This window comes from Medicago sativa, chromosome 3, assembly GCF_051527215.1.
Source record: "Medicago sativa cultivar Bolivia chromosome 3, Bolivia_mono, whole genome shotgun sequence".
NCBI classification, from domain to species: domain Eukaryota; kingdom Viridiplantae; phylum Streptophyta; class Magnoliopsida; order Fabales; family Fabaceae; genus Medicago; species Medicago sativa.
This window is the reverse complement of record NC_140751.1, coordinates 10,661,610-10,688,039: the sequence shown is the minus strand read 5'-3', so window position 1 is coordinate 10,688,039 and position 26,430 is coordinate 10,661,610. Positions and strand designations below refer to the sequence as shown.

The window sequence follows — 26,430 nt, the reverse complement described above, 5'->3', positions numbered from 1 at the left end:
GGCGAAGTGTACGGCGTTGCTCGGTAGTCACATACTCCCAGAAATCTCAGCCATAAGGTTCATTGCCAAATTTTGTTTTTCAATTTACTTATATTTAGATTAGTTTTCCATGCAACTACATTTCTAGAACTTGCATTGTTTCTCTATTATTGATTGGTCTTTGTCAATTACACACTGAGGCAAAAGTGCTTGGTCCTGTGAACCTTTTTGAAGCCTACCCTGTTTTAATTTGTTGAATTTATCCTTTCTTAACCAATTGTGAGCCGGTAGGATTAGAACTTTTTGTTCGGTGACAAACTACATTACAAGCCTAGAGACTTTTAGGATTTGTCCCTTAATGTATTTTCTGAGTTAAGGCATTGTAGTATGTTGCTAAAGATTAAGTTTGGGGTTGCCATTGGAATTTGCAACCAACTAAGTTTGGGGTGGGGGTACTAGAGAATTAGAGAACAAAAATGAAAGAAATGTGAAATTGTCATGCAAAATACACACAAAAATGGTGTATCAAAAAAAAAAAAAAAAGAGAAATTGAATGATGAAAAAGGGACAAAACATTGAAAATCCGAGTAACTTCAAACTCGATTGTCCCTAAATGTTAAAAATGTTCTCTAGTACCTTTGCATTGATTGTATTTCCACAAGGTGAATGATTGAAGGATTGAATTTTGTGCTTTAACTTCCGTAGGAATGCCTAACTCAAATTTTGTGTAGCCTACTTATCCAAATATATCCCACCTTTCACCTAAGCCCCGTTATAACCCTAAAGACCTCAAAAGTGTGTAATGATATTGACTTTGATTAATGTTTAGAAACTTTTCAAGCGTATGGTAATATGTAGACCTGCATGTCGACTGGTAGAACCCTATTTCATATTGATGCGTGGAGTTGTGAACTGGTGGATGCGAACAAGTCAAACTAGCTCATCTTTAGCAAGAAGGAGAATGAACTTTTGGGTACTATCGTTTTGTCAGGTAACTGTTATTTTACTATCGTTTGTCACTGTTGCAAGCAAATTCCTTGAGGACAAGGAATGGTTTAAGTTTGGGGTTGTGATGACATCCTGTCATTACATAATATTAGGGACTTATTGTGACATTTTGATAGAGTTCTCATGCAATTTATACTGTTCTGGAGTGCAAAAAGCTTAAAATTTGAAGTCTGTTCGAAGGAAATCGCGCCACGCCAATTTCAAGCCGTGCTGCGATTTTTGAAGCAAAATTACACACTTCCTGTAAAGAGGAAATCGCGGCACGCCATTATACAAGGCGCGGCGCGATTTTGATGGGTCAGGCCCATGACTTCTATAAATACTGCACTCAATCTGAAGAACAGGGGTTACGATTTTGGAGAGCAAAGTGCGATTTTGAGACATCAGAGACGGCTAGAAGGGCGATTTCTTCAACCTTTTACCAATTCATGTATGTTTTAATTATTTCATTGATTATGCTATTTGTAAACTCGATTATGAGTAGCTAAATCTCTCAGAGATTAGGTCAGAGATGAATCTATGTAACCCTAATTGATACATGTTGCTGTGAAACTCTATTACTTATTAATGGTATTCTAGTTTTCATTCAATTCAATTGTTCTTAATGCTTTTTATATCCTGATCAAATATAAACATGATTTTGTGAGAACGAATGACTACTGACCATAGCTTTCGACTTAGACCTAATTGAATTGTTCTAATAAACATGGTTAGTCTAGGAATGGATAATCGTTTGTTAGTGATATTAGGTTAACGTGCTTAAACCTTTGATGATTATTAGACCACCTAAGGAATTAGGGGCTGTAGTTTAAAAAGAGGGTCCTAACTCAAGGGATTGATTAGGGCTAATTTGTTAACTATCGTGAAACTAGAGAATCATTAGTAATAATAGGTGCAGTAACCAATTAGGGGAAACATAGAGGATTCGACAGACCTGATCTCATCTCTCTCTCCATATTTTCTTAATCAACTTTATTTCTTTTATTTGATTTCGTAAAATCAAACCAAATCTACTGCCTAGTGGCAAACCAAAAATAACTTTTATACATCCTAATTATATAACGCAATTGAATTATTGAAGTTATAAACAGTCCTCGTGGGATCGATATTTTTACTACTTCGATAGTATTTGGTGCACTTGCCAAACGCCTATCACAAAGGGCCAAGGAGAAACCAAAGATGTTAGCTCAGCGGGAGGTGCTAGATGCATGTCCCCGTGTCGCTGGTATTTATCGCAGAGGTTTACGTAGTCTTGGGCGTCTTTTAACATGGTGGGCCAATAGTACCCTGCTCGTAGAACCTTTTTTGCGAGAGCTTTGGCACCAAGGTGTTGTTGGCATATGCCGTCATGTACGTCGGCGAGGACTTCTTGGGTCTCATTGGGTCCTAAACACTTGATTAGGGGAATGATGAAGCCTCTTTTGTATAGAGTTCCTTCCACCAAAGTGAATGAGCATGCCCTTCACCTCAACCTTGTTTTTTCTTGAGGGTCAGAAGGGAGTTCCCCGTTCTCTATGTATCGAGAGATGGGTCCCCTCCAGTCTTCCATTCCGATGATCGTATTGATCTCTTGAGGGAGAGTTCCTCTATCTTGGATGCTTGGTTCGCTGAGAACTTCCTGTATGACTGTTTTGTTTCCGTTCGCAGTTCGTGTTCTTGCGAGTTTTGAAAGAATGTCCGCCTGAGTGTTTTGTTCGCGGGGAACGTGGGTTACTTCGACGTTTTCAAATTCTTTCATTTTCTCTAGTACTAACTGGACGTACTTTTGGAGGTGGTCCTCATTTACCTGGAACTCTCCCGTGACTTGGGAAGCCACGAGTTGCGAGTCGGTAAAGATTTTCACCTTTTGGGCTCCCATGTCTTTGGCAGTTCGCAGGCCCGCTAAGAAGGCCCCATATTCTGCAGTGTTATTGGTAACAGGAAAAGACAAAGCGAGGGAGATTTCGACAACGATACCTTTGTTGTCTTCGATGATTATTCCGGCTCCGCTTCCCTTGGAGTTGGATGACCCGTCCACGATGACGGTCCAATCACAAGGGCTTTCCTCTGCTGGGAAAGTCATCTCGACGAGAAAGTCGGCGAACACTTGTGCCTTCAGTGCCTTTCTGGATTCGTAATGAATGTCGAACTCTGATAGTTCGAGTGACCATTTCGTCATCCGACCGGCTACGTCTGGGCGACCCAAGATGTGTCTGATGGGTTGGTCCGTCCGGACTGTAACTGTATGTGCTAGGAAGTACTGCCTCAATCTTCTGGCTACGGTGAGGAGTGCGAGAGCTACCTTTTTGATTCTCTAGTACCTTGTTTCAGGTCCCAACAATGCTTTGCTGGTGAAGTATACCGGTCTCTGTCCCTCCGTCGTTTCTCTGATGAGGATGGCGCATACCGCGTCAGAGGAAACAGAGAGGTATATGTATAGTAATTCACCTTGATCGGGTCGCGATAGCACTGGTGGAGCGGAGAGCGTTTCTTTGAGATGCTTCAAGGCGGTTTTGCACTCGTCTGTCCATTCAAACTTCGTTTCTTTCCTCAAGAGCTTGAAGAAAGGAAGTGCGTGTTGAGCGGATTTAGCCATGAATCTAGAGAGCGGTTAGCGTTCCGTTGAGCGTTTGGATGAACTTTTTGGAATGGGGTGTTGGAAGCTTAGTAAATGCGCGACATTTATCTGGGTTCGCTTCAATTCCTCTTTCTATCATATAGAAACCAAGGAACTTACTCGCTTGGACCCCTACCCGCTTGGACCCCAAAGGTGCATTTTTCTGGGTTGAGTCGCATGTTGTACTTCCGAGTTTGTTCGAACACTCTTCTGAGATGGGCGGCATGATCCACCTCTTGATGGGATTTCATGATCATGTCGTCCATGTAAACTTCAAGAATGTCGCCCAGAAGTGTCTTGTCATAGACTTTGTTCATCATACGTTGATAAGTAGCCCCCACGTTTTGCAGACCGAAGGGCATTACATTATAGTAATAGTTCCCTAATTCGATCATGAAGGCTGTTTTCATTTTATCTTCTTTAGCCATGGGTATTTGATTCTGCCCAAAATAGGCGTCCATGAAGGATAAAAGTTTATAGCCGGAGGAATTATCTACGAGTTTATCGATGTTAGAAAGAGGATATGCGTCTTTAGGGCAGGCCCTATTAAGATCGGTATAGTCAACACACATACGCCATTTTCCATTAGATTTCTTGACAAGTACAACATTGGAGAGCCAGATAGTGTATTTGGCCTCAGAAATAAAATTTGCCTCAAGGAGGTCTTTTACAGCTTTTTCTGCAGCCTCTGATTTTTCAGGAGACTGCTTTCTACGCCGCTGGGCTACAACGCTAACTCCGGGATCTATTGTCAGCTGGTGACAAGCGACGCTAGGGTCGATTCCAGGCATGCGATCAGCTGGTTCTTGACAAGTTCGGGGAGATCCTTGCCAATTTTGAAGTTCTTCGAGGGGTCGCTTCCAAAAGGGACCAGTTCGAACTCACCATCAGGAACAGGTCTAAGAAGTTTCACGTTGAGCGGATCCTTCTTTTCCCGTTTTTGTTCCTTCAGGTCCTCCTTGGTGAACCTGGGGTCAAGCTCCACCAAGTTGGCGTCCAGAGTACTCGCAGCAGTTTTCCCTTTGTCTTCAGCAGGTTTGCTGGATTGGGAAACCGAGTTCTGAGATTTGTTGGCTTGGAGGAAACATCTTCTTGCAGCTTCAATATCTCTGCTGAGGGAGGCGATGATGCCATCCTTCGCATGGTACTTCAACTTCAGATGAGCGGTTGAACATGCGGCCCCTAGCTGGGCAAGCCCGGTTCTCCCTATAATGCAGTTATAAAGAGAAGGGCAGTCGATCACCAAGAATGGGATCTTTATTGTTTTCATGGCCTCCTCTTCGCCGAAGGTGACCAGTAGCTCCACGTACCCCATGGTTGAGTAGATGAGCCGTTGAAGCCATAGAGTTCATCTCCAACGTAGGGAGAAATGTTTTTCTTTGTTAGTTGGAGAGTCCTGAACAGGCTGGTGTACATGATGTCGCATGAGGCCCCTGTGTGTATCAGGACTCGTCGAACATCTGCATTGGCCATCGATGCTCGCACGAGCAAAGGAATGGCGGAATTTGAAGCCCCACCAAGTTGTTCAGAATCGTAGAATGCCAAAGGTGGCCTTCCTACCCGGTTAGAGGGGGCCATGGTATTGACGCTCATGTGCTCTTCAAATTTCCTTTTCATGCTGCCCGTGGAGATGGTCAGCGTTCCTCCGGTGATGATGTTGGCAGTAGGGAATTGCTCCCAGGTGCATGAATAAGGGGCGATTTCCACGTTGTCAGGGAAATCACCGAGGTGTTCCACGGACATGGCGATGGTCCTTCCGTGCTCAGAACCGTCACCGATGAGCTCGACGACTTTCTTTTCTGCTTTTGGATTTTTCACATACTGCTTGAGCCGTCCCCTCTGTATGAGGAGTTCAATGGCATCCTTCAGATGGATGCAGTCATCGGTGGTGTGCCCGTGGCATTTGTGGAATCGACAATATTTTGTTTTGTCGATACCCTTCCTCTCCTGAGATGGAGCCTTTGGTGGCTTGATGCCGACTTCTGCTAGACCGGCTACAACGATCTTAGCGAGGATTTTGTCCCTTGACATGGCCAATGGAGTGTACTCGGTGAAGTGGCCGTTGGGCCTCTTGCTTTCCCGAGCAGCTTTGCCTTCCTTATTTTTCTCGTGGAAGGGCTTTTTGGAGGATTCAGCAGCAGGCTCCTCCTTCCTGACTTTGTTGAGGCTGTCCGCGTACAAGGCCTCTTCGTAGGCAATGTAGATCTTGGCGATCGTTAGGAACTCGTTGAGAGTCCTTGGGCGATCTAAGAAAACAACTTTCTTCACGCTTGTCTCTTCGCGCAGACCTTTGGCAATGAGGTACATCTTCATTGTCTCATTGGCGCCTCGTACTTGGACGACTTCTTTGTTGAACCTCTCGATGTAGTCTCGGAGGGGTTCACTTCTTCCTTTGACGATGGCTTCGAGGGAAACCACCATTTTTGGTTGCGTTCTTGACGCGGTGAAGTGGGTTGTGAACTCGTTGCAGAGGTCGCTCCATGAGTCGATGGAGTTTCTCCTCAAGTTCTTGAACCACGTGACCACTCCTCGTCTCAGCGTGGTGACGAAGAGTTTACATTTGACGATGCCTCGCACCGACCTGTAAGTGAGAACTGCTTCGATGTTCTCGATGTGCTCATCTGGATCGGTCGTCCCGTCGTATGAGTCCATTTGCGGCGGCTTTTCCAGTCCGCGAGGAATGGGAGCTTCTCGGATGCGTCGTGTGAACGGACCATAAGCGTTATGGTCGTAGCGGGCATCGCGAGTGTCCTCAGAATCAGAGGGGGACCAAGAATTTCTGCCTCGGCTTGGCGGGGACCTTCTCGGAGGAGACCGTCTTGGTGGTGATCGTTTGGGAGGAGATCGTCTTGGTGACCTCCTTGATGATCTCCGGGTGTGGCTTGGAGATCTGATGCTTTCGGAGCGCCGGCGATATCTGAAGAGGGGCCTATGAGGGCTCATTCCCCTTCTGCTATGTGTTGGGGAAGGAGTCCGCCTTGTAGAGGTGATGTGACGTGCTTGCTCCAGATCCATCAAGCATCGGTTTTGTTCCTCGATTAACGACGTCTGTCGTTGAACCGTGCAGATCAGGTTACCGACGAGGACGCTGGTTGTTGTGGCGTCCTCTGGTGTCTCCGTAGGTCGTGGGGGACCTTGCAAAGGTCTCTCTGGGAGAGGAACGATGTGAGCCGGTTCCTCTTGGTTTGTCTCCACGGGTGAAGGAGTAGATGTCATGCCATCCTGTTGAAGGACACGCACCTCACTTTGTAACCGGGAATTGGCACCGTTGGCAGTCATGGTAGTTTTTGTGAAAAGCTTTGGTTTTTAGGAGTGTAAAAATGGGGGAGCTTATATATCCCCACAGACGGCGCCACTGATCGTACCTGACCAGAAGGTCACTGCCGGTGCTTTGAATGCGGTGGTTGCTACGGTGGTAGGAATGTGCTGGAATGCTTCTTGGAGCGGATGGGGGGTGTGTACCTGCAGGCACTCCGACGCTCAAGTCAGTAGAGATCAGAGAGTGAGAGTTTTAGAGGAAGAAAGAGTTCTACCTTGGGGACTGCATTGAGTCCCCTATTTATAGAGGTGGAGGGCTGCAGAGCCGTTGTGGTGGCACACCTGGCCCTGGCGGTTACGAAATCGTGGGAAGTGTAACCGCCAGGGAATTTATTGCGGGAACGTGTAGAATGTGCAAAGAGACGTTGGAGTTCTTTTGAACCGGTCTCGTTTGCTTTGTGCACCCCCCTCGCGGTGAGGGGGTATGTTGCGAGCAATGTTGCCAAACGTAGAGTTTGGGCTTTTGGAGATATTGGGCCTAAGTTAATGTGCCAAAGATCTTTTGGGTCGGTCCAGAACAGAAACCAATATAAATTGTTTTTTGTCTGCACTCTCTCTCTCTCTCATCTGTGTGTTTGAAAAAGCCAACACAATTCACCCCCCAACACTTCTTGTGTTTTTCTCACCTTCAGTATATACAAAATAAATTAGAATTGAAGACTGAGCATGATACACTAGGGAGAAATACAACGATTTTCTACGGTTTCCTCCATGCACTATCGCCCTACTGAATTCTAATTAAGTCGTTCCTCGCTAACTCTAAGTTGGTTTCATATGTCGATGAGCCAAAGTGGGTTATAGAACATTGACTCTATAGTTTTAATGATAACAATGTATAAAGAACATTTGGATACACTAACGTGCGTTCAAGTGTGCATAACTATAAAAGTAAATTATGATTTAAAGGTCGAGTTTTGGTTTTGCTACATCATGCTCTGAACATAAAGGAAATCATTTTGGTACTAAAGAAAATCATTGGAAACTTATAAAAATTCGAGATGATCTCTGATCAGAAGATGCATCAGGTCTTGAAGATTGATGAGAACAAGCTCTGATGGATACATACTATGAAGGCAGGAAGTTCTAATGGACACGTTAGTAGTCTGAGTGACTAACCCATTTTTTCTTCTTCTGGAGGATTCAAAGCAAATCTGTGATAGTACTATTTGTCTTTTTGTGACCACTTGTCGAAACAAACAAAGAAGTTCAATGGCAAAAAGAGTGTACCAAATCATTCCATAAGTAGCAAAGGATTTCTCTATTACTTCAAAAGTAGTCTAATGTTTAGCTGAACTGAAAATCAATAAACCCCTCAACAACAAATCAGAACTTAGAAGAAACACTAATATACAATTCTTTTAAACACATAGTCACCCAACACAACACAGCTGGCATTGCTTTGGAAGTTTACCAGCCTGACTTAAAGTATTTATCAACAATTTTCTAGTTAAATTTTTTTAAGCTCTGATTATGCTATTTTTATATTTTATGTTTTTGGATAATTGTTGATAAAGATAGTTACTCATTAAGTTAAATTGGTTTTTAAAATAGAACACTGCTTCGTATAATAGATCAGAGGTAGGACGCATGTCTCCGGAGAAGTCACTTGGTTGAGAGTTCTCTCTTCAACCTTGAGGAACACAGTTCGAGACTTGCGCGCCGAGATCAAAGGTGGAACAAGTTGTTGCACAATTCGAATCATGAGAAAAAAAAACCGCTTTTTACAGTTGTGGCTTCTATGGGGTTGACACTCTATAGAGTCTATATGATCATGAAGGACTTTGTATGTTTAACAACTGCAACTTTTTTGATTAATCATATGTTACAAGGGAATGATTCCTATATTACGTTCTTCTTCCTCCACCATTTGTATGTTTTTTCCTTCAATATTTTGATAAATTTTAACTCCAAATTTATCATATGCATCATTTTAATGTGGCAGAACATTCCAACAAATTGATGTTGTCATGGATTAAAAATAGAAGTTATGTTAATGTTAGTCAACACATTTTACCATCATCATTGCAAAGCAAGGTTCAATTGCCATCATCGTATAATCTAAGGAATTTGTAAATCAACGTGATTTTTAAGAGTCTCACAAGTGTTTATGTCAATATATAATCACAAGTATTTTTTTAAGGATATCAAGTTTTCTTTTACTACCATCGATCGGTCCCATAAGTTAACAATGCTTTTTGGTCCCTTAAGTTATCTTCCGTCAACCAAATAAATCCCCATTGTCAAAACCGTTAACATAAAGTCTAAGATGGATACACATTGCAAGTGGTGCATCAAAGACCTCATGAATTTGATTAATGTTAACCGTTTGATTTTTTCTCGAAATCACAACCATTAGATAATGCATGTCTAATAATAATTTTTTTTTAAGGAAGGAATGGTGCACTTCTCAATGTCCATTATATGAGTGTGTATTAGTAAGATTCCACTATCCCTTATATTCTGTCATTAACTATGACAGAAATTGTTAATTTTGACTAAAAAAACATTGCTTTTAAAAACTTCATAAAATCTTATCTCTTCAATATAGTACAATTTTACCCAATTTTTTTACAGTTTTATACTCCCTCTGTCTCTTAAAAATTGACGTTTTAAAAAAAAAAAGCTAGCAGAATTATTGTCGCTTTGTAATTTCAATGTAGAATTAAACAAGTTTTTCCAATTTTGCCCCTGTTAGCCTTTTACGCCTCCTGTGTAGTAACTGCATGCACACTTCTTTTTGAAAAAAGCCATCTTGAGCCATGTGTGAAATTAACTGCATGGATTTTGAGAGAATTGCAGATGAAGGAGATGAAGAACATGAATTGGAAAGAGTAGAAGATTCTTTTGATTTTAAGATAGTTGATGATGAAGAAGATGAAGACCATGCTTTGGAAGTAGTTGAACCAAATTTTAAGGCAGCTGCAGAAGAATTGGAGTAAATGAGTTACATCCAGATTTTGTTGAAACTGCAGAAGAAGAGGTTGGAGAAAATGAGTTGGAACCAAATGTTGAAGGAATGGTGGAGGAAGAAGATGAAGGTTTGGAAGAAAAAGAAAAGAAAAAAGTAGTGAAGGCAATGCATTGTTTGGACAAATGCACATTATTTATCTTTATTTTACATTATTGGTCTATGCATTGTTTGGACAGATGCGCATTATTGGTCTATGCCTATATGCGCATTATTGATTCTTTAAAGCGCAAAGATACTGCAATAAAAAAAATAGTGAGGTTAGTTTAGTAAAAGTAGTATGTCTGTTGACTAATTTATTGCATTTCTTAATATGTGTACAAAAATCTTAAACGACTAATATTTCGAGACGGAGGGAGTAAATTGATGTGACATTTTGATATTTGACGGGGTAATTGATCAAATGATAAAATGCTTTATCAATATATTTCCATTTTCCATAGAATTATACATCTCATAGCTATAATATTTTATTTTAGACATTTAATTGCTACTCCCTCCGTCTCGAAATATTAGTCGTTTAAGGTTTTTGCACACATATTAAGAAATGCAATTAATTAGTCAACATACATACTACTTTTACTAAACTAACCTCACTAACCTCACTATTTTTTTTATTGCAGTATCTTTGTGCTTTAAAGAATCAATAATGCGCATATAGGCATAGACCAATAATGCGCATCTGTCCAAACAATGCATAGACCAATAATGTAAAATAAAGATAAATAATACGCATCTGTCCAAACAATGCATTGCCTTCACTACTTTTTTCTTTTCTTTTTCTTCCAAACCTTCATCTTCTTCCTCCACCACTCCTTCAACATTTGGTTCCAACTCATTTTCTCCAACCTCTTCTTCTGCAGCTTCAACAAAATCTGGATGTAACTCATTTACTCCAATTCTTCTGCAGCTGCCTTAAAATTTGGTTCAACTACTTCCAAAGCATGGTCTTCATCTTCTTCATCATCAACTATCTCAAAATCAAAAGAATCTTCTACTCTTTCCAATTCATGTTCTTCATCTCCTTCATCTGCAATTCTCTCAAAATCCATGCAGTTAATTTCACACATGGCTCAAGATGGCTTTTTTCAAAAAGAACTGTGCATGCAGTTACTACACAGGAGGCGTAAAAGGCTAACAGGGGCAAAATTGGAAAAACTTGTTTAATTCTACATTGAAATTACAAAGCGACAATAATTCTGCTAGTTTTTTTTTTTTTAAAACGTCACTTTTTAAGAGACGGAGGGAGTATAATTCAATACTACTAACTAACTAGTTGCATAGCCCCTCCCATAAAAAAGCTACCACTAGCCACTAATGTTTTTTTTTTTTTATAATTCAAACACTAGCAACATAGGACTAGGAAGTTTTAATGTCATTCATCAAACACATCTACCTTGGTGTAGACTAAGGTTGTAATGTCATTCACCAACACCTAAGTTTTTCAACTTTCGTCATCTTCTTCCCTCTTCCTCTTCTTCATCTTCATCCCCATCTTCATACATTCATATAAAATTTCAAACATACCCAAAAAAAAAAAAAAAACAGAAAATTAAATTCTCATCATCAACAACAACAGCAGCAATACATCACAGTTTCTCTAAATTGAAAAAATTAATTTCTCCAAATTGAGAAAAATAATTTCTCCAAATTCTCATAATCATCAACAATACATTCATATAAAATTTCAAAATTGTGATGTGTTGTGAGGGTTGTGAGGAGGCTTATTCAGTAGATATATGGTTCAAAACTCTCACTGCATACTTTAGAAATGAGTGTTATCTTCTTTTGGAGGGTTGTTAGGAGGCTTAAATGGAATATTGGTGGCAGGGTTAGGACCACTTGGCTTAACTGGTTTATGTGTTTTTTCATCATGAGGATGAGAACCAAAGCCTTGAGTAGACGGTGGATGTTTTCTGTCGTGTTGAGGATGAGAACCAAAGCTTTGAGAGATGAGAATCAGAGAAGCAAGGAAAAACACAAGCAAGTATGAGGAAAAAGAAGCCATCTTATAAATCTTAATTAGTGAGATTTTAGTATTGATGCATAAGACATAGGGAATAATATCATGTTTTATGCTAGTAGTAGTTAGAGACATTAGTGAGTGGGAGGTGCAATTATTGATGAAATATGTCAGGCTATTGCCATATGCTTACGTATTAACCTACACGTCACAAAGCAAATCAAACTTTTTAAAAGCCTAATTTATCGGAATTATTGATTGTGGATTAGGATTAAAATTTTTTTGCAACTATTTGATTTGGTTTAACTCAATATAAATGGAGGTGGATGTATATGTCGGAATTATTTTTAGGCAATATTCATTGTGGTGGGGAGACAATATGTTTTTTTACACAAGAGGGGACAGTATGTTGCACAAAAAGTGGATAAATTTGAAATTTTTTATTTTTTAATAAGCTCAATTTTTTTTTATTAAAGATACTACTCATCGAAGACAAATATAAAGATTAGAACAGCAATGATGAAGATCATAAGTGAAGTTTTTGAACTTAGTTCCACCAGCAAACTTGTATTTATATTACACACGATCCAAAAGCTCATATGGAAACATATCTTTGCAACTATACAATCAAACTAGTCTCGAGAAAGCAATCATATTGCATGAAAGAATTTAGGCGATTCCTTTATAAAAGAATGAAAACCACATAATTGATTGGCATGCAGAAAAATATTGGTAAATAGGGGGAGTGGACAAACCTAACCTATTCAAAATCCCACTCCAGACACTTCTAGATAACGGACATTTAAGAAATAAATTATTTGAATTTTCTTCAAAACTATATCCACTCATGCATCTAATTTAATTCGAGTTGTTTTTTTAACAATAAAAAATGGTATATATTAACAGAGTTGGAAAACCACCCAAGCACAAACATAAACTAAGGCGAATGATTAATCCGAGTTGTAACCAGAAGACTTCTAATAATTAATCTGAGTTGATTCCTCGGGTGGGCCACAAACATAAACTACTCCCTCCGTTTCAAAATGAGTGTCGTTTTAGATGTTTACACACATATTAAGAAATGCAATGATTAAGAGAAAGAGAATGGTTATTTTACCAAATTATCCTTATTAACTATTGGTTAGTTTTAAAAATAATACTTTGGAAGTAGTGTGCTGAGTATTAATTGGAGGGTACAATTGAAAAGAAAAAGTTATTATTGCATTGGAAACTGAAAGCGACACTCATTTTGAAACAATTTTTTTTGGCTAAAGCGACACTCATTTTGAAACGGAGGGAGTATAATATAAACACAAAATTTATGTTGTAATAAGCATTAATCACATAGTTTTACACTGTAATAAGCATTAATCACAAAATTGAAGTGGCGGGGTTTGACTAAAAAGCTCAAGAGGGTAATTTAAAAAAGCAAATTGCATATTTTACAACTGCTATAAAATATGAAATTGTTTTTTTTATAGTACAATAACTAATTGGGGAAATGATTTCATTAACAAGACAATATAAGAGAGGTTTCAAACCCCACAAATTAGAAAGTCTAGAAACTTTTGCTGACCAGCCAAGTGTGACAAAAATCCCGCACGTAATTTGCAGGGGTTTTAAACAAACGAAAATTAAAACCGCTACAAGATTGTTTTACATCTTGTAAATGGACATCATATCAAACCAATTATCATACCCATGAATGGCTTTTCCACTACCTTGAAACCGCCCTGCCTCCTAAATTAATAATCCTACTCCGAGTCATTAATGAGATGAGATAAGATCTTATACCGTAAACCTTCTTGATCTACCTTAAGCCTCCAATACCATTTTCCTAAAATTATGAAATTAACTTCCTTACATATCTGAACACCTAAACCTCTTTTACTCCTATCTAAACAAACATATCATCAATAAACCCAATGAACTTTATGAGCTCCCTCACTCATCCCTAACTTGTTATATAACTTGTTTTGGGGGTCAGATGCAATAACTTGACTAAGAAGAAGAGGAAGATGAACATGATGAAGTGTATATAACTTGACTGTTGGGAAGATGCTGCTGCACTTGAAACCTGAAAAGTTTAATGGTTATGCATGTAAAACTCAAAGTGCATGGGGTTGCCACACTAACCTTTAAGTTCGATTCGCCCCCACCAATACACTATTAAAAAACAGTGTTTTCGGACGGAAGCTTATTTGTTTGAATTTTTCGGACGTATTTGGGACAGTTTTAAAGGAGCGAAATTTTCGTCCCAAAATCGTTTGAAATTTTTATGGCATGTTCAAACAAGGTTTTTTCGCACGAATTTCCTTAAAAAAACAAATCCGTCCTAAATTCGTGTGAAATTTTGAAACGGATTTCGGACGGCTAATATTTGAGGGTTTTAATTTTATTTTTTAATTTGGAAAATTTCATTTCTCGCTTCTCACTTAGAATTTGTGCGTGTGTTGCTTTGCTCTCAAAACCACTTTCCATCTTTCATAACCCAAAAATCAATTTCACAATCAAATTCTCAATCTCTTCAATAAATTTCTTCCAAAAATGTTCTCAAGCTCTTCAATCACGTTTTCAATCTCTTGAATCACGTCTCAAGCTCTTCAAGGTTTGCTTCTCTTCTCTTCAGATCTCAGTTTGGATTCTCATTTTTTTTTTAATTTCTCAAGGTTTTTAAGGTATTACCATTCACTCTCTCTATTATAATATGTGTTCTCTTCAACAAATCAACCATGTTCCCATAAACCTGTACTTGATTTTTGGTTCAATTTTAGGGTTTATTTTGTTTTACTTATTAGGGTTTTTAGTGTGCTTTACCACCTAGACCTGAATTCATGTTTGCTGTTGAAATATATATTGTTAAATTTTGGTGTTTCATTTAGTTAAGTTATGGGTTTTTTATATGGTCTGAGTTTAAGTGAGTGCTCTGACATTGTTTCTGCATAGTTTTATTGTCGAGTTATCACAAGTTTTTCTCCTTATGCCTTTGTTTATTTTGTACAATTTATTAACACCGAGCTAAATGAAAGTGAATTGTATACGTTTCCATTGGAATAAAGTTGGACATATATTAGGACTTTTATGTTTTTTGAAGCATAAATTTGGATAATCAGGCCTTTTATACACAGTAAGAAGCATAAATTTGTTAGGAAATTTATTTTTATCAGTCTGAAAATTTGTCAAGAAGCATAAATTCGAATTAGTATCTGGTCTCAACACTGAATTGTACAATGTTAAAAAGACAGCAACAATTGACTTAGATGTTCTTGCTAGTTCTGTTTCAAATCCATACGATGGAATGGTTAGGCTTAAACAAATAACAGAATATTTTCATGGAGATGTTAGTAAAGAGGATAATCCACTTAGGATATTTGTTATTGTGAGAGATTTTATGTGAATGTTGGAAAATGTTTGTAAAGAGCTTAGAAGGTCTAAAACTCCACGTACACCAAACCCTCTTGCTCCTTTCAGAGAGATTAGACTTAGACTATACTTACACTTAATTTCATGTGTGTGTTCATAGGAATTAATTGAAATTTTCAAACAACTTGAGTGTAACTTTAATTTCATTTTATGGACTTTTGGTTTATGTGGACTTCATATTATTTTACCTTTATTTTATGGTGCTAGTAGCTACTTTTGTTAAAGTGTGTAGTGTGTAAATATGCAATGCTTGTATAAGTAAGCTTCTCTCATCACTTATGTGACCCTGCACGTTAGCTTTATAACTTAGTAAATGAATTATTGTTTCATAAAAGACAAGTAAATGAGTCGTTGTTGAAATATAAGGATGCCAAATTATTGGTGGAACTATAAATAGTATGCTTTTTGGTGTCGTTAGGTTGAAAGATGATGTGAAATTGAAAAGGTAAAAATAGCAATGTGTGCAAGTTTTGTCATTGTCTAGCCCTTAATTGTGGCAATTCGAGTTAGCTTTATTATAAATTTGTTGTGTTTTGTGCTGATCCTGTGTGATGATGGTCTTCAAATATTTGGTCTATTTTAGAGTTAAAAGACCTTTTAGAATGTTTATTTGTTAATGTTTCTTGTTTTACTTTCTTTTTTAGTTATTGGTTCTACTCATGACATTAAATTAAATTACAGGAAAGATTTTTTCTTCAACGAGTCACACGTGGCTTATTATCTTGAACCAGAACCTCACCCATCATCATCCAAAAGCTTGAACCACCTTTTCCAGAGTATGTTTCATATTCCGTTATCTTCAATTGGTTTCTTTATGTGAGAATTTTGTTGTGACTCTTCTATCTGTTCATGGGGGCTGTTTTCAATTAGCAGTGGTACATATAGCTATAGTAATTTGATGTTATTGCTCATATTTATGAATTTTACTACTGATTGTTACCATCACAGAATCAGGAAGATTTAAATTTTACTAAGAAATACATGAGACGTGATTAATAGCAATAATAGACGCATTTAAGCATGATCAATATAACGAAGATTTAAACATGAATGGCTTTTTGCAAAGTAATCATAGGGGAAATAAAAAAAATGCATGAATTCTCAGACAACTATATTTTTATAGGATGTTAAATGATGCATCAAGATGTAAGATTAGTTGCAATGAGAGTGTTAGACACTATGATCGAGAACAAAAATGCATTCTTAAGTAAAGATTAAGAACACGAGATAATTAGAGTTATCGATTCTATCAAGGATTGGAAAAGTTAATGCCAAGGGAGAATGGAAAGAATATAATTGCATAATTACTTACTCATGTGTTGATTCTTGCTGATTAAGACGAGGTAGAAGATCTTTTTGGGAAGACAATGGTTGCTATCATTGTGCAATTAGACAAAGTTGTGAGAATATTAATTTACAACATAGAAATTCCAAATAACTTATCATAGGCATGCAATATAGATTTTCTTTATCAGAATATATCATGTTTTAAACAATCAAAATTTATGCTATGATGTCCTTGTTTGGTTATATAATTTATCTCAAAGAAATTACATACAATCATCAGCAGCAACATTTATAAACCCAATATTCTGAGCATAATGCCACATACTAATTAATGTAAGAAGATATATAAAAACATATAATCAAACCTATGCTTGAGATAGAACATTAATTTAAATCCTTCTACCTGCAATGTCTCAGGTTTTGAAGACAAATAAAGGAATTCTGGATTTTGAATCTCTTCTCTGAGAAAACTTAAATCAACCTTGCCATTTTCTTCGCCATTACGACCACCAAACTAAAAAGTAAAAAAGATATTAGAAGAATACAAGAAATACATGCACATTGCATTTTGTGTTAGTACTAGGCATGAAAAGTAGTTACCTGACCCAAAACCTCTGGGTGGGAAGGTAAATTCTTGTAGGGTAGGTTGATCTTGCACTAATTGGGTCGATAAATTAACATTTGGCATAACATGTCCACCCAACAGGCTATCAACGTTGGCCAAATCAATTCTTTCTAAGACAATAGGCTCGCACTATATATAATCATCATCATTCTCACTAGTGATTGATCTTTTTATGTTACCATGGTAACCTTCAACTGCTTTGACTCATATCAATTACAACACCATTAGTCACAATATGGAAAATTTATAGTTACTCCAAGTCTTAGAAGCATTACTTAGACATAACCCATGTACTAATTATAGTTACAAATTACTATAATAATCAGACTTAAAAAGATATTTTTTTAAAAACAAATAAGTTAACAAGATATGTCGATTGTCGAGTAACAATATTCTAGAGTTCGAACTTACATCCTCTAAAAGACCAAGGATTGGGAAGTGGAGTAGTATTTGGTAACGAAACAAATGATGGTTCTTCGTTGCCAAATACTACTCCACTTCCTAATCCTTGGTCTTTTACAGGAAGTAATTTCTAACACTAGAATATTGTTACTCGACAATCAACATCTCTTGTTAACCTATTTGTTTTTTAAAAAATATCTTTTAAAGTCTGATTATTATAGTAATTTGTAACTATAAATAGTACAGGTCTTATGTCTAAGTAATGCTTCTAAGGCTTGGAGTAACTATAAATTTACCATATTGTGACTAATGGTGTTGTAATTGATATAAGTCAATGTAGTTGAAGGTTTCCATGGTAACATAAGAAGATCAATCACTGGTGAGAATGATGATGATTATATACAGCGCGAACCTATTGTCTTAGAAAGAATTGATTTGGCCAGTGTTGATAGCCTGTTGGGTGAACATGTTATGCCAAATGCTAATTTATCGACCCAATTAGTACAAGATCAACCTGCCCTACAAGAATTTATACCTTCCCACCCAGAAGCTTTGGGCCAGGTAATTACTTTTCGTGCCTAGTACTAACACAAAATGCAATGTGCATGTATTTCTTGTATTCTTCTAATACCTTTTTAACTTTTTAGTTTGGTGGTCGTAATGGCGAAGAAAATGGCAAGGCTGATTTAAGTTTTCTCATATAAGAGATTCAAAATCCAAAATTCCTTTGTTTGTCTTCACAAACTGAGACATTGCAGGTAGAAGGATTTAAATGAATGTTCTATCTCAAGCATAAGGTTGATTATATGATTTTATATCTCTTCTTACATTAATTAGTATGTGGCGTTATGCTCAGAATATTGGGTTTATAAATGTTGCTGCTGATGTTTGTATGTAATTTCTTTGAGATAAATTATCTAACTAAACATGGACATCATAGCATAAATTTTGATTGTTTAAAACATGATATATTATGATAAAGAAAAGCTATATTGCATGCCTATGATAAGTTATTTGGAATTTCTATGCTGTCAATTAATATTTTCACAACTTTGTCTAATTACACAATGACAGCAATCATTGTCTTCCCAACAAGATCTTCAACCTCATCTTAATCAGCAAGAATCAACACAGTAAGTAATTATGCATTTATATTCTTTCCATTCTCCCTTGGCATTAACTTTTCCAATCCTTGATAGAATCGAGAACTTTAATTATCTCGTGTTCTTAATCTTTACTTAAGAATACATCTTTGTTCTCGATCATAGTGTCTAACACGCCCATTGAACCTAATCTTACATCTTGATGCATCATTTGACATCCTATAAAAATGTAGTTGTTTGAGAATTCATGCATTTTTTTATTTCCCCCTTGATTACTTTGCAAAAAGCCATTCATGTTTAAAACTTTGTTTTACTGATCATGCTTAAATTAGTCTATTATTGCTATTAATCACGTCTCAGGTATTTCTCATAATTACAGATTTATGGTTCCAGTAATTCACTCATGCATTAGAGAATTGATGGATGATTTAGAGTAAGAGAATGAGGGAGAATTATGTTGTTAATGTAACAAAATTCCTATTCTGTGTGTTGTGTCAAACTAATGCCCAAATGTCAAGCATTTATAATGCATTATATGACCCTTCAAATGAGAGAAATCACCCATTTGACTTGAATTAATGATATGGTTCATTAAGCACCCTTTTGCCAAAGGTTATGATCATATACACTTGAATCAATGCAAAGGTTCATTAAGCTCCCTTTTTGCCAAAGGTTCCAATGTATATGAAAGATTCTCATGAAGAGTACAACTTTTGGTTCTAAAGTGATTCCATTATTTTGGAAATCACCAACATAACTCACGCTCAAAGAAATTTTATAAAAAGTTAATCAATTTTATAAATGGTATATGAGGGAACCTTGAAGACAGGGCCGTCCCTAAGAATTCGGAGGCTCGGCTCTGGGAATGAAAAGAGGCCAGTGATAAAATCAAAACGTATTTTTTTTAAAAGAGCAATGTTCTATTTATATTTTTTAAAAGATAAATATAAGGTGTCGTATATATGCGGTACACCCAAAGGTGAAAATGACTACCGTATACATGAGGAACCCCCACCTAACACCAAAAGCAAGAGAACCTAATTCTAATAGGCCTAAAAGGCTAAAACAAGAGGACAGAAAATGGCTGGGGGTATTAAAAAAATTGGAGGGCAGTAGTACTAGTGGATATTAAAAAAAAAATTGAGGCCCATTGCTGAGGGAGGCCCAGCTCTGTTGAGCTGTTTGCACCCCCTCAGGGCCGGGCCTGCTTGAAGAAGGAAAAATAGTAAGTTAAAAGAAAAGACAATGCACCTTTAAGAAGAACAAGACTACTGACCATAGATGGGTTACAACTTTTCTAACCAAAGAGACGTATCTTAACCCGTTGAATGATAAGATACTAAAAGGAGAGGCTTCTAGGATTACCCAAAATTGGAAGGTGAAGGTATTTAAAAGGAGCCCTGTGGATTTTGCAACTACGAATTCTGGATACATCCTCTAACCAAATAGGAGATATATCAACACCAAATAACAGACATTTATGGGAGTTAACTTTAGGGTCTCAAATTAATTTAAAAAGGAAAAGCCAGACTTTTTTTTGTGGTGTTTAGGGTTCGAACCTTTTTTTTGTGGTGTTTAGGGTTCGAACTCCGAAGGAAAAGTCAGGTTTTTTTTTTTTTTGTGGTGTCTAGGGTTCGAACCCCGGAACTTGCATATATTATGCATTGTCCTTACCAACTGAGTTAAACTCACAAGTTGTAATTTTTGACCAAGATTTCTCACAAAAAATGAGAGTATCAACATCCACAAAAAAGGAGCTTGCGAGGATATTAATCAACATCGTCATGTATTTTTAACGGGTTAAGATGTTAAAAAGGTATCTTATCAACATCCATACTATAATATTAATACCTTTTTACGTAAACTTTGCTCTTCCTAAAAATAATAATGTCAAACAACAAAAGTGTGAAGAAAAACAGTCACGGAAGAAAACACTAGTGTGAATGAGAGCAACTAAAGATAATTGAAAAATAACTTGTGAGCAATTACATGACGATGTTGATTAATATCCTCGCAAGCTCCTTTTTTGTGGATGTTGATACTCTCATTTTTTGTGAGAAATCTTGGTCAAAAATTACAACTTGTGAGCTTAGCTCAGTTGGTAAGGACAATGCATAATATGGTATGTCTAACATGTGCAATATTGCACATGTTAAGACAACTAAAAGTAGTAACTTTTCATTGAAAACCAACAAATTTTTATTAAAAGTTACATATTTAATATAAAAAGCACAAATTTCAAGTCATAGTTACTACTTTAAACTTCTTATCATGTGCAAATTTGCACATGATAGAAAAACCCTTATAGTATTAGTAATAACTAGTACTATTATAATAGGATAAAAACAGTAGCTAGTATTACAAGTAAACAAATTAGAGGCACTAGACAAAGGTCTTGGTGGCCTGCCCCTTCTACCGAGACTAGATTGAATTGGTCACTCAGATCTATACGGCTAAATTAAGTATTTGATTCCTTAACTTACTTCTGATTTTTAGTTTGATACTATAATTATAATTAATTGTTGTTACGTTTAAGTCCTTTAACGTTGTTTTTATAAGTCAAATTCGTCCATTTCGGTTAACTTTTAACCTCAATGTATAAGGGGGGTTAATATTGCACGTGATTCACCAAATATCACATTAATTTTAACGGTTTGATCTTTTTGTTGAAAAGACAATCACTACCTCATGTATCTCCATAGTTTTCAGACTCGGCTCGGACCGGCCGGTCGGACCGTGAACCGGTGGGTAAGCCGGTTCGAGCCAACATTTGGATCGGCCATGCAGTTAACTCGGTCAAACCCGGTCAAAACCGGTGACTCGGCCGAGTCATGGGTCAGACCGGTTTTTTGCTTTTTTTTTTTTTTTGCTTTTTTTTTTTTTTTTTTGCTTAACTGAAAGTTTGAAACGACGTCGTTTTGCTCAATCAATCTTGACTCCTTGGAATTAAATGTTATTGATGATAATACTTGTGTTGGAATTATACTTTCTTTGGATCTTTTTGGATTTTTACAACTGGGGCAATCTCTTATTTGAATTTATGTTGGAATTGGAATCATACTTTTTTGGGATCTATTTGGATTTTTACTACCAAGATGTATTTTGAGTTATGACTATGTTTTGAATTTGAGCAATTAGCCTATGAAATTATTATTGTTGGATATTTTTTATCTTATTTTACAGGGGTCATTATTTTAGTTTTTAAAGTGATTGAGTCACTGATTCAATCCGAGTTAATCCGGTTAAATAACTATATAAATTTAATCTAAGGACCGAGTTATCTAACCGAGTCATCCGAGTGGTTCCGATTCAGTCATGCGGTTCGACCAACGACCCAGTGGTTCGACCATTGACCCAGTGACCCAGTACCCTCGCCGAGTCGATGACCGAGCCGAGTCTGAAAACTATGTGTATCTCTACTATATCTAATATTGCATCACCAATACGTCATTTTTATTTACCTTTCTTCATCCTTTCATGAAAAAATTAATAGGATCTAATGAAGTTTATTGGACATCAAGTATTTTTAACTTGGTCCTCAATTATCTCTAAATAATATCTAATAATTTATACAATGAATATTTTATATTCTAATAATATCTAATAATTTATCACTACAAGAAATTTGCCATATAGCAACGGACACCTTTAGCAACCGAAAAACAAAGCGTTGCAATAGATCAGATATAGCAACCAAAATTTCAATCAACCGTTGGTATAGGGTATGAGAGAAAAGGCACCATTAGTTTTCACGAAATTTTCATAAGCCTCCAAAACCAAAGCCTATAAGCGCTCAAATTAGCCTCTTTTAATTTTTTTTTTCAGCTTCTTCTTTCTCTCACAAAACACAACTGCTCACACAAAGTAATTAAAACAAAAACCTCACAACCCTACACCTATCCTTCATCAGAATCAATTCAATTGTAAAACCCATCTTCAATCGCTCAATCTTTCCAGCTCCTTCAATCGATCCATTGTAACCCCATCCTTCCCTGAAATCAATTCAATCTCTCAATCAAAACCCCCAAATCACTTTTCTCCGAATTGGTTGTTGCTCAAAACCCAAAACCGATTTCATCATCCTCTTCCGTCATAACTTGTGCAGAGAAATCAATTTCCTCTTCGATCAGAGCTCTTTACCGAAGGTAAGGGAAAACCTAGTTCTATACAATTTTCTACTGTATTTCAAGTTCAAAAGTTACTAATTTTTGTTAGGTTTTTGTTGTAGTTGCTGTAATAGATCTCAGTTCTTCAAAAGTTAGTGCTATCGATCCCAGTTCTTCAATTGATTTCCTCCCCTTCTTCAGTGGCAGCTTGTTTCATTCTTCAATATCTAGAACCAGATTACTTTGAAGGTAATATAAAATTGAATCTTTTTGTAACTTTGAGTGTGTTATTTGCTGCGTATTGAAGAGGTGTGGTGTGTGTTGTGTAGTTGTTGTCTCCAGAAATCAGTTCTCAATCTCTTAATTTGGGTAGCAAAGGGTAGATGTGATTTAGAGAAAAAAGTTGGACTTTGAGTGTGTTCTTTATGACTCTGTTGGTGATGAAAAAGAAAAAATCTGAGAATAATGATAGGGTTAGAGAGTTGGAACTCTGTTTGTGACTCTGTTGGGACTCTGAGTGTGTTGTATATGACTCTGTTATGCTATCTTATAAAGTTATTTTATATTCTAACATCTTTCGTGTTTGTTGCTAATTTCTTGTCCATTCAGCTCTGTTGTCAAAACGGCCACGCTGACAGATATAGCGGAAAAATCAGGACAACCGCACCAGGCCGTGTCGGCGCGTGTCTGAGGTGGCAAGCGGTCAAAGCGGCCCTATCAATAGTAAAACAATAACTTGTACTAGATGTATATAATTGTTATTAGCGATTTTCGATATTGCTATCCCTTTTATTTCATATTATGAATACTTCATGGATATTTGAGTAATGTTTAAGGTATTTTGTATTTCTTTTCGAATAGTATGGTATTTAGTATTAAATTACTAGTGGTTGTACCGTTGAAATCTAGTGATGGGTCATTTTATTTTATGTTTTTTTTACGAATGGTTTCATGTTAACTAAGTGTGTCATAGATTGTGTTTCTTGGTTTTTAGAGAATGGAATTTTAATTGCCCTGAATATGGAGATATTTTCTGCTACATTTGCTTGAACCTTGAGATTTGGAGAATTGATTTTGTTCTCCTCTATTACAGCTTTGAAGGGTTCATACTTGAAAATATGATAAGGTTATTCCAATGTTAAAATCTATCTTATTCATAATGAATTTAAGATAGGAGCAATTTTATTTATTTATTTATTTTCATTTTGGTCATGGAACTTGTATACAGGAGGAGTTAGTTTGTGGAGCCTGCGGATCTTGATGCCAAAGATAAGAGATTAATGTCAATGGCTCTTGCAGATACTACTAGAAAAAGTTCTACTTGCTAGTTTTATGGTGAACATTGAATATAGCATAATGTTATTTGTGGTGTAACAGATAGAATACTAGAAAAGGAAAGTGGTGTTGGATCTCTTAAGAATAGACAAATCAAGAGATTTCCCAAAAGTCAGAAAGTGCCATCCTTACAAATAAGTGAAAGAGGTGCCAATGGTGATCCAGTAAGCTATTTAATGTTGATCCAATAATCTAGTGAAACTGAAATACTTAGGCTAATTCGTTTTTTCTCTATATGAATTATGATTGCTTCCCTTGGAGGTGTGTGCATATAATTATCCACCTCTTTAGAGTGACTGAAATGCTTCAAAATTCCTCATGGGTTTGAATTTTGATCAATATCCACTTGTTTCCAGAAATGAATTGAATTGAATGTAAGTTACTCATAGATAGAAATTAGTCTCATTTCTTTTCATGGTCAATATTTAATTTGTTAGCATATTTGTTTTTTACACATACATCAATTATAATGCTTTTGACATGATTGTCAAACATTTGCAGTTGTGCATATGACCTTGTAAAAGGAAATTCAATAGTTGTTGGTATATTAGGTTTACGTTTCTTTGATTTATTTGCATCTGTTGGATAGTCACTTGGGAACTGTTCTACACATTAGTATTTGTTAATTGATAAAATCTAAATAATAAATTTGTAACTAAGAGTAATGATGGGGGTGGACTTACATACTTGATTTTTTGTAAGGTAGCTGTTGTTGTTTTCATGAAGTATTATTCTGTGTGATTTTTTATAGTGGAAGTTTGGATTCTTATGGTGTATAACAGTTCATGATGGAGGGTAAAAAGAAGGCTTAGCTCATAAGTAATTTTGAGTCTATTCTCTGAATTATTTTTATCCAGAAGCAAAATATTGACACTTTTTAAAATTGAATCCCGAGTTTTATTTTATATTATTCTTGCCATTTTTATGGTTGCATCCATTTGACCCTCACAACCATAGAGTAGGACGTAGGATTTGTGTGGTGTGTTTGGTTTTTTTTTTCCTGTTGGAGTGTTGTGTTTGTGTTTAGGGGCTGCATTTTGCTCCTTTGCAATTGATATGTCTGAAATTGAAATTATTATTGCAGGTTTGCTACGAGGCTGATAGGGATTAAGAGAGTGCTAAATTTTAAAAGAATAAGAATGGAGAGCACATCGAATTGAGTGTGGTACAGGAGAATTCCCTTATACAGCTAATGAAGGTCTTGTCAATCTTATGTTGCAGTTGCGCGTTAATGCTTCTTCATGTTATTTGTCTCCTTTTGTTTTACTAAATGTTGCACATATCAGCTCCATTTTTCTAATCTGATTGTGCAATATACTTTCGTATGCAAATAATATATAATTATACTTGCTTTCTATGGCAGATCTTCAATGATCCATTACCATCACCGTCCAAAGAGAAGTTTTCGCCTGAATATCGGTTTCAAAGAGGTATTTAAAATACAAATTGGTTTATGAATGATGTTGTTAACTGAGTCATTATCAGGAAGGGAAATATGTGTTGCAGAAAACTTGTTTAATTCTTGTTTTTTGATTACATGAATGCAGTTTGAAAGTTCCTTGAAGGATAAAACTACTAAGTTTCAAGCACTACATGTAAATTTTTACAAAGATAAAGCCACTTCTCTTCAGACCTTACAAGGTACTTCCTATACCATTATCATCTGAGGCACTAATTAGCATTATTTTTTGTGGGAGTTAACTTTTAATACACTGAAGTTACTGGTAGTATGATATTTTGCCAACCACTTAAATATGTATTTGTAATTACTATGAAATTAGGTGCTAAGTTAATATTGATATTAAAATATGACTGAGATGATAGTAGGCAAAATGTTAAACCTACTTTTACATGGCATAAGCGTTCTTTTGTTGATGAGATTTCTTTTAGGATTGAGTTTATGTTCTCCTTGTTGTGTTTTGTTATCGTTGGACGTAGGCTTTGTGTTGTGTGTTTCCTGTAGGATTCTGATAATTCTCTCTCTCTCCCACGTTGCAGACAAGTGAATTTGTTAAGGTGAGAGACAGTGGCAAGTTTGAAATTTACCTCCTTGCAGCATCCGCTGAAGTGTGTGCCGACTTCAAATATGATTCAACGACTGTGTTGATAACCTTCTCTGTTCCAGATCCTTAAGTGGAGATGCTTAAATCGTTAATAGAAATCCGAGAATAAGTCATAAATAGGTTGTATTAAGTTAATTCTATAAGGATAAGAGCTTGGTACCATGTAGCTTTGTTAATATGTAAGATGTTAGTTTCACATGTTTGTAAGACTTGTTAATTTGACAATATAATTGAAATTTTCTTTTATTTTGCTT

At 36.5% G+C, this 26,430-nt stretch overlaps 1 protein-coding gene and 2 long non-coding RNA genes across 4 annotated transcripts; 1 reads left to right on the top strand and 2 right to left on the bottom strand.

Moving 5' to 3' along the window:
* Nucleotides 1-3,699: 3,699 nt before the first annotated feature.
* LOC146935640 (uncharacterized) lies at nucleotides 3,700-6,862 on the bottom strand. Its single transcript, XM_085749076.1, has 4 exons — nucleotides 4,894-6,862; nucleotides 4,469-4,789; nucleotides 4,255-4,382; nucleotides 3,700-4,023 (listed from the first exon to the last, which is right to left on the bottom strand). Exons 1-4 carry the CDS (start codon nucleotides 6,860-6,862, stop codon nucleotides 3,700-3,702), a joined length of 2,742 nt encoding a protein of 913 aa, XP_085605202.1.
* Nucleotides 6,863-10,264: 3,402 nt separating this feature from the next.
* LOC146935639 (uncharacterized) lies at nucleotides 10,265-11,914 on the bottom strand. The gene is made up of 2 exons (XR_015030308.1): nucleotides 11,266-11,914; nucleotides 10,265-10,899 (listed from the first exon to the last, which is right to left on the bottom strand). It is a non-coding gene; the product is annotated as an uncharacterized LOC146935639 (long non-coding RNA).
* A 10,598-nt stretch (nucleotides 11,915-22,512) lies between these two features.
* LOC146935638 (uncharacterized) lies at nucleotides 22,513-26,422 on the top strand. Of its 2 annotated transcripts, none has more exons than XR_015030295.1 (8): nucleotides 22,513-22,817; nucleotides 22,901-23,027; nucleotides 23,388-23,904; nucleotides 24,007-24,277; nucleotides 25,198-25,311; nucleotides 25,477-25,543; nucleotides 25,661-25,754; nucleotides 26,112-26,422. It is a non-coding gene; the product is annotated as an uncharacterized LOC146935638 (long non-coding RNA). The 2 variants fall into 2 exon arrangements; XR_015030296.1 differs by having other exon boundaries at nucleotides 24,007-24,487.
* The last annotated feature ends 8 nt before the right edge of the window (nucleotides 26,423-26,430 follow it).